The following is an 8596-nucleotide window of genomic DNA, read 5'->3' as shown; positions in this document are numbered from 1 at the left end:
CATTCCAAGCCTCGGGTTTCCCCTCACTAATTACACGCACACATACGCAGCTGTTCCACTGTGTTCATGACACAAACTCCGACTGCATGATTTTCCTTCACATCCATATCCGATGTGAAAAGGGGGGATCAGTCAGTGGCTCGTATTCATTCAGACAACATCTGCCTGCAGCTCTAATGTTCTTAGCAGTCTCTTTTTAAGATAATGCGATGGAGAGGCATCGCAGAGACGCTAAGAAAGCACAACCTGCGCAGGGCTCTGTACAGTATTAGAATGCATGTTTAGTCAACCAGAAAATAAAGCAATTGTGTAGCTTCTCATCGGTTTTGCATAGTCTTGTGGTGTGAAGTAGGAGAGTGCCAGTGCACCGCAGAGTCCCTGCTCTTACCTTCAGCACAGGTGCTGCCAAGGCCAGCTGGTAGAGCCACGTGACATCTTAACCTATCTCTGGGAAATGCTTCGGATCCTGACTTTACATCCCTCCTCCTGTTCGGAGTTCTGTCAGCACTGGTCGTTTTTTTTTTTTTTTTTTACAACGCATACCCAACAGGTGATTTCTACATTTCCTTCGCTCTGATGTTTTTTGGGGTTAAAAAGGAAAGAAAGAAAAGTAAAAAAACAACAACACTTCTCGTCTCGACTTTGTTTTTTAAACCCTTTGAACTGATGCTGCTTCTGTGCTTGACTCTGGGTTTACTGCGTGGTGCCATGCTGTCCACATGGCCTCTAGAGCTTGTAACGCTTCAGTGTGTAATGTTACCATATGCCTTACATGTTTTCCAGGACTAATAAAAAAAGCATAAAAAAAAAAGTCAGGAAATGTTCTCTTTTTATTCATATTGATGTTCCCTGGTCTTCTACAAATAGCCACAGGGATTGTGGTTAGACGAATACTCCGAAGTGCCTATCTCTGAAGTCATGTGCTCATCTTACCATAGAGAAATACTTGTTCAAAAACTGAATAAGCTGAAATAATAAAAGAAATGTTTGGAAATGCTGCATGAAGGGATGCAAACTGTGACAGTAGGTCATCTAAACACATTCAGAAATTCAAGGACATCCTGGGAAAACAATTATTAAAAATAGAATCTAAAAATATATACAGATATTTTTTTTCCACTGCCCCGATTCTGTTAAATATACATTCATGGATAAATAAGGTAGAACAGATGTTACGAGAATATTACAATAAAAAGGAGAATCAAATGACTAATACAGTCAAGTTTATATTGAACAAAAAAAGTAAAATTACCATAAAAATTCCTTCTCTGCCATTTTTCAATTTTGAACTGGCGGACAGCTACTTAATCCCTTTGGAAGTCAAGATACTGGACAAACGGCTCAAGTACATGGAGTCGGGGTACCCTTTCCTGAGAGAAACAAAACAAAACAAGAACAATTGAGCTCAGATTTGTAGATTAACATCAGTGGCCTGGATATTTGGACATCCAAACTGAATTCACTCACTCAGTTTTGCCTCCATGTAAGCTGGTTTTGTGGGGGATGCAGTCCCAGAAGACCCTGGCCTCTGTTCCTTTGCCTATCACTGTGAAGGTGAGTCCCTTCCTGAAAGCTTCTTCCAACCGGGGAAGCAGTTTCTTCGCCTCGTCATTGTCTGGAAGGTAGGCTTCGAATAACTTGCCTTTAAATGGTTTTCCAGGTGAAGGATGACCCTCCTGATCAAAGATAAATCACATTAGAACCAAAGTCCAACAATCAACAATTCATAGCACACTATTAGTGACTTAGCTATAAACTTTTCACAATTATCTGTACCTAAGTTAAAGCTCTAGAGAAAGCACTTTTCTCAAAAAAAAATCTAATTTTGTATTGATTTGGTCATTTGTGCTGCATTATCCTGCTGAAAGGCCCAGAGATGGTCCATGTGTAGTTATCAAACTTTAATCTAAACACCCCTGGTATGAATAGTAGAACTACACACATTTAAGTTTTTAATAGTACCGAGTTGTAATGTACTTAATGTCTAGTCTTTTCATAGCTAGTCATGTACACGTGACACCGGTGCCCCACAGCATTAGGCTTCAAGTGGGACCAGAATTTGTTGCTGCCGTCAGGTTTTTTCTGCCGTCAATGTGACTTTGCACATGAGAAAGTGCAAGTGGGACTGATTGAAATTGTGTGACTGATTTATGAAATACATTTTCATATGCAGTTGATGATAAAGCACATAAAACGTTTTAATGAATCCTATGTATTAGACTGGAACTCCACTAAAAATGGCATGTGTAGATCAGGGTTTGGAGTCAAATTGCATAGTTAAAGCTACAATCTTTTAAAACACCAATATTAGAAGAAACTTAAAATGATCGTTTGTTGTTTAAAAAAAAAGCTAGGAAACTTGGATATATATTGTCTTCATAACTTCTTTATCTTATCAGCCAATGAAAAGTTATGTCTCACAAAGGTTTGTCTCACAAGAAGCACTCTCTGTCTTGAAATTTAGGTCTATTTTACTTCAGAATCTCGTGCTGTGAGTAGCATCACTGTCTTGGTTGCTTTCTCTGTACTGGGGAAAGCTTTCATGGGCTCTCTTAAAGATTAAAAACAAGCTCTTTATCAGATAACAGCGCCGGTGGATTATAAGTAAGCTACTCACCCCTTGGATACCATCAGGAATGCGGTAAGTGATCTTGATAACGCCAACCTTGTTCTGACCTGGTAAACTCATGTTCAGTCTGGATTTCTTAATTTCGCCGCGGACGCCTTGGGGTATCTGTGGAGCCTCATGGCAGACTTTGCAGGAAAGGTGCATCTTTTCCAGGCAGGCTGTGCACATGGTGACCCCACACTTCGTTCTCACCACTGGCATCTTGCTCTCCCCACAGGCACAGCTTGAAACTTGTCCTCCCAGACCGGGCCTTGACTCCACTGAGGTCCTTTGGGTCTCTGCGGGTCTATGCCCCGTGGTGTGCGTCTGGGTACCATGCAAAGTTCGGTCATTCTCACCGTTCACACCATTCTTTTCAATTATTTTTCCATCCTGTTTTTCCTTGAAGACAAACTCTCTCCTCAATTCTGATTGGCTATTTGATCCATTAGAAAGCCCGTTCTCACCAAAGTCTCTGTCATAGGTTGTTTTCCATTGCTCACTCCCACTGTTCCCATCTGCTTTGCCGGTTTGGGTGCATGCTCCCACCTGATAACTGCTGTCCAGACCTTGACTTCTGCTTTGAGCTGCCTCCAACAGCGAAGATAGGTTTGAGAAGTCGTATTGTTCAGGCTCTCTAGAAAATACCTCCCTCAGTGTAGCTGCTACCTGAGAGCATAGCTGTTCTGGACCAACAACATACAAGCTCTTCTTCATGAGGTGGATAACAACCTTCTTGAAGCGGCTCCGAACCTCGTAGTAGCATGCCTGTAAGGTTTCATCCTCGGTACTGGAAAGGCCCAGTTCAGACATGCGCAGCTCCTGAACCGAGAAGTCGGCACTAACTGAGTCGACGAGTGTCTGTAGACACTGCCGACATAACGTCACTTTAGATGAGTCGGCCCCTCTCAAGATAACGGTCACTTCCCGGCTGCCTTCAGAGAAACTCTCTTTCATCTGGAGATCAGAGGTCAGGTCCTCCACTCGTGTGCTGTAGGCTTCCTTTATATACTGCCACATAACCCGGGAAACTAAGATCTCTTCCCGATAGACTTCTTGTTTATCCCTCACTGTCCGGCTGCTAAGGCTGGAAGACCGCTCCCGGACTCGGGCTGTGGATTTGCTGGAATCATCTTGACTCTTCTGTCCCAACAGTTGAGCTTTCTGCTGAGGCGTTCCTGAGAAACTACTGGCTCGCTTTAAAGTGGAGCCGGACCCAGAAGGTGGCGGGTTTTGCGGAAGACTGGATGACGTTGAGGCAAACTGGGATGTTAGATTCTTTGGTCTCGTGTCTATCACATCTGTGTTTAAAGAGGTTTTCATCTGTGCAAACGCAGATGGAGGAGACATGTATGCACCTTTAAACAACACGTCCCTTCCTGTATTTTGGGCGACTGCTCTAGAAACTTCTTCACCAGATATCGCCGTTGTTTCGGACTGCGTGTCGTGCCCCAGCAGTGGCTCCTGGCGGGTTTGCCTGCTGGGTGATGAATTTGGGCGGAAGGGGAAGCTGCCCAAACCGGAAAGCCCTGAATCTTTAAACCGAGCAGCTAGTTTATACCTTCTGGCTCCATCAGCCCTTAGGTCATCATCCTCTGATATCAGCATCTGATCTATCCTTTCATCCAAAGGTCCTTCGGTGCGAGGCGTAGGCAGGGGGCCTCTTTCCTCATCAGCACGAACTGGTGATGAGCCAGAATTATATGAAGGAAAATTAAGAAGACTGGCAACACCCTCCTTTTTATCTCTAGCTTCCTTGTGGTCCATAAGAAGAGAGCGTCTGGCCTCAGTTACATCCCTATTGCTACCAATAAAGTAAATATTCTGCTCATCTTCGGTTAGAAGAAGCTTTGGAAATTTTGCGCTTAGGTTCTCCGTTGCCCTCTGCAGTCCTCCTGCGGGGTGAAGGATAATCTTAGGGAGCTGGTCTCGACAGATGCTTGACTCGTTCTCCTGGTAAAGTCGACTTATTGCATTTTTAGCCAGTCTCATGCAGTCCTGCCCCTCCTCCACCGCTGCTGCTGCTGTATCAGCAATGTGCAAAAAGAGGGTGGTGAGGCCCTGATTTGTTTCGTTCACCACCTCCACACCATAGCGACTGAGGATTTGCTGGTATTCCTTCTTGCAGTTCTTCTGCAGATACTGGAACACGTCTGCATCCACAATCATAGAGGACTCCTCTACGAAGGCAGTAGGAGAACGTGGAGCTGCCTTCTCTGTGTGATTGGGAGCTTCCCAGCAATCACCGTCATGTGCCGGACTTCTGTTTGAGCTTAAGTTTTCCCCCTCACTTGGAACATATTCTTCTTCTCTGTGTTCTTTTTGCTTGGTGGGTTTTCTCCTCTGATCTTCTGACACTTGAGGCCTTTTTGATTTCTGAGAAAACCAAGCCTTGCTGGGGGCGGCTGGACCTGAGTCTTTGGTCTCTGGGAACTCTGGACCGCCAGGATGGCACAGTAGTTGGGCCAAAGCGGCCTGCACTTTGGAGTACGGGCCATACAATGTGCAACACCTCTCAGCAGAAGTGGGGTTTATCTGGACATCCTGGTGCCTTTTACGAAGGTTTTTCAGCGCTGTGATTCCACCAGGAAGCCGGCTGTAGTCAACCGTTGCTGTTAGATTTAAGATGACCTAAAACCCCGAAACAATGACAATTAAAGCTAAAAGTTCTGAAATTCTGTACAGGTCGTGCACGATTCGGATGTTTTGTACCTGGTCTGGATCCAGGCTTTCGGGATGCTCTGAAGCATTAAGTTCATACTTCTTCCCATCTATTTCCAGAAAGTGCCGACAGTCTTGAACAATCCTCTGCGCCACTGTACGAGAGGGGACATTGGAAGGAAATCAATCAGAGTCTGAAAAGCATCCTGACTAAGCCTTTCTGCCATTGACTCGCGTTCAGGCCTTTCAGCTCCGTGTAAATCACTGGTGACAGCAGAGAAACCGTACTAATGCTATGTAAATGGATTCACATACATTTTCAGAGATGGGAGATTCGTTTGATTGCGCTGAGTGAGCTGGGTGGTCATATTGCCATGGAAAATTAAAGCCTCTTTCAAGAGTTTCATGTATCTTATAAAAAATTATTAGGTCTTTGCTATGATGTACAGTTATGTAAATCTAACCTGAAATGTACAAAAACACACAAAAGATGCAATAATCTCATTGCTTATGAAACAAAGACAAAGCCAAAGTGGTAAAGCTGTGAGTGAAAATTGTAAGTACATCTCATGATTCATTAGCCTTCAGAGTCCCCATTAGCAGCAATGATCTAAGACGCTTGTTTTCTGTTTATCAATGTCCCACATCAATGTCGAGGAATTCATTGTGATGAGTCGGCAGCTACTTCTGTGCAGCTCTCTTGAGGTCCCACTACCCTGTTTCAATCACGTTGACATCTGGACTTGGACTAAGCCATTGCAAAAAGGATTCTGTCTTTTTCAGTCAATCCGCTGCATATATGCTCCTGCGTTTGGGATTACTTTCCTGTTGCCTGACCAGATTTTTCCTAAACTTCAGCTGTTGGATAACTGGTCTCACATTTAACTGCAATAGTTTGGTATACAGAGGAGTTCATGGTCAAATCAAAGATTACAAGGCTTCCAGGTCCCATGGTTGCAAAAATTAACTTGAAGTCATCACGCCTCAACGATGGTGCTCGACATGTTGTATTTGTGCCGATATGCAGTGTTTGTTTTATTTTTTTCCAAACACAGACTATGCATTATAGTCAAACATCTCCATTATGGCCAGACAAGTCCAAGGGATTTTATTACCAATATCCTGTAGTTCAAACATATGCATCTTTGCAAAGCTAAATTGTATAATATACTTTATACCTTTAGAGAGGAGGGGCTTTTTCCTTTGAACATGCTGGGTTGCATTTGCCCCTAAAGTCGGAATTAAAAGTCGGATTACTTTGCACTTTGACTGTTTTTAGCAATTGACTATTATTTAATGCAACATTTAGTCAGTTGTACACATACTACTTTTGGGTGATCATTAGGCGGGATGTTTCACCACTGTTCATATGCACAAAAAAACACATAGAACTGCCTTATTGTTATTGCCATTGCTTCAACAACGATGGCCATAGTGGCTAAACAATCAATGAAGCGTTTCATGTTCCATCAAACAGTTCAGCACGGCTTAAAGAAAAGGCAAAGATTTAGCAATAGAATGTAACTTTAAAACACATTCTGAGAATTAGGTTGGCTGTATTTGCACAATTAACAATGGTTTTGGTGCAAACGTCCATGTTTCTTCCTACTGTGCGAAAAGAGGGAAACGGTGGAGATGATGCAATCGACTGGCCATTTTCGAGTTGCGAGGTAAATGCAACGCGGCACAAGTCAAGCTTATACAGTCTTTGATGGAGCTCCAGAGTTATTTGCTATTTTACTAGGCAATGTCAAATCTGACTTCGGAGTGAGTTATTAGGATGGACTTCAGATTGCTTAGAAATTACCCTTTAACCACTCCCAGATTGGTGAGCAGCAACAAGAGCTCTTTTTAAGGTCGTTGCTGATGTATTTGGCATTGCGTTAACATTCACCGGTAACTCCAGACCAGCCAATGGGCAACATTCTGCTTTTACTGTATACACGTTGAAACACTGATGAATACTTTTGGTTAGCAGCATCTTTCCATCTCAAACCCCCCCAGGGAAGCAGCAAGGTGTGTTTACTTTTCCCCATACCGGTTCTGTTGTGGTTTGTCAAAGAAAACACCTCAAACCCACTGACCGGCACTGTCCTCGAAGGTGATGAGAGCAGATAAAGGCGTTGGCTTCACAATCGTGACCTGGTCTATCTCCCCTCCTCCATTCCTGGCTCTGAGAAAGTGAATGAGCAACTTGTCTTTCAGCCTGTCATCTTCTATGTCCGTGGGCAGCCCGCTCACCCTCACAGTCCTGCCTGCCTCTGCCATCTGCAGGAAGAAACAACTTCCTAAATGAGACAGCACAGACAACCAAATAAGCACGTCGCTGGAAAGATGTTGATTGTGAATATCATGCTGATGGTGACAATAAACCTAAAATGTGACACCTTTTGTTTATTATAGCAGCATCTATTTAAGGACCCCACCCTTACGTGGGGGGACATCTCAGATACTATATCGCCCTCTGCTGGGGTTACTAGGACATTACATCAATATGCAAGAAATAAATCTATCCCAAACATATGCATGCGTGCTATAAATAAAAGAAAATTGCAATCAACTTCACCTCGGAATATTTTAATACTTTTCATTTATAAGACGAGCTGAAGAAACTATAAAATTCTCATAATGTTGTATTTAGCTATTTTAAATATAAATCTGTGTTATTTGTTGTTGGTTTTTAAGAAATGTCCCTTCTTTAGGGTCATCATCTTTTGCCTGAGGAGTCAAACAATAAAATCAATTGCACAAAGATAATTACCCCCACCCCCCTTTCCTCTTCTTCCTGCTCCCAACCGATTGTCAACTACTTTTCAGCTCTTTGACTAAAATCTAACCCTTCTTTTCCCAAACCTAACGACGCTTTTCAGGCACGCCGTCCCTTTACGTTTGCACCGTTTCCAAAACCCGCGTTGCTTTTGGTCGTTTTGCTGTCAGATCCGTTTCCAAAAATCCGTAAGAGGTTCCGTAATTACCCCACAGCAAGAAGAAGACAGGCCACATTTCCGAGGCGAGGGTCAAGGAAGTGACTGAAAAATCAGGCACATCCGAATCGGATCGCAACCCAAACGAGGAGATTATTCGGTGCGGCGCCGCGGATCTCCCTCGGATGTAAACATTACTGACCTTGCGTGTGCTTGACGCTGGTTCCCCCCTTTCCTGCTAACTTTAAAAGATCGCCATTCTTCGCAGGCAGTGGAAGAAAAGTGAAACTAACCACCTGTTGTTTGGTTTCTCCCCGCCAGGGGGTGATCAAAGTTCAAAGCTCTATAATATAACATTTATAGATAAGATCTTGGCTCGCCTGCCCTGCCTCGATAAGAGCAT

At 43.5% G+C, this 8596-nt stretch overlaps 1 protein-coding gene across 1 annotated transcript; it reads right to left on the bottom strand.

The window, feature by feature from the left end:
- Nucleotides 1-811: 811 nt before the first annotated feature.
- On the bottom strand, nt 812-8263 carry si:busm1-163l24.3. Its single transcript, XM_021321265.2, has 6 exons — nt 8245-8263; nt 7354-7557; nt 5321-5424; nt 2618-5239; nt 1468-1676; nt 812-1370 (listed from the first exon to the last, which is right to left on the bottom strand). Exons 2-6 carry the CDS (start codon nt 7535-7537, stop codon nt 1301-1303), a joined length of 3189 nt encoding a protein of 1062 aa, XP_021176940.2. The 5' UTR covers nt 7538-7557; nt 8245-8263; the 3' UTR covers nt 812-1300.
- Nucleotides 8264-8596: the final 333 nt, after the last annotated feature.

The sequence above is a fragment of the Fundulus heteroclitus genome, chromosome 16 (genome assembly GCF_011125445.2).
Source record: "Fundulus heteroclitus isolate FHET01 chromosome 16, MU-UCD_Fhet_4.1, whole genome shotgun sequence".
NCBI classification, from domain to species: Eukaryota; Metazoa; Chordata; class Actinopteri; order Cyprinodontiformes; family Fundulidae; genus Fundulus; species Fundulus heteroclitus.
Note: the sequence above shows the minus strand (reverse complement) of the source record. Positions and strands in the feature narration are given on the sequence as shown.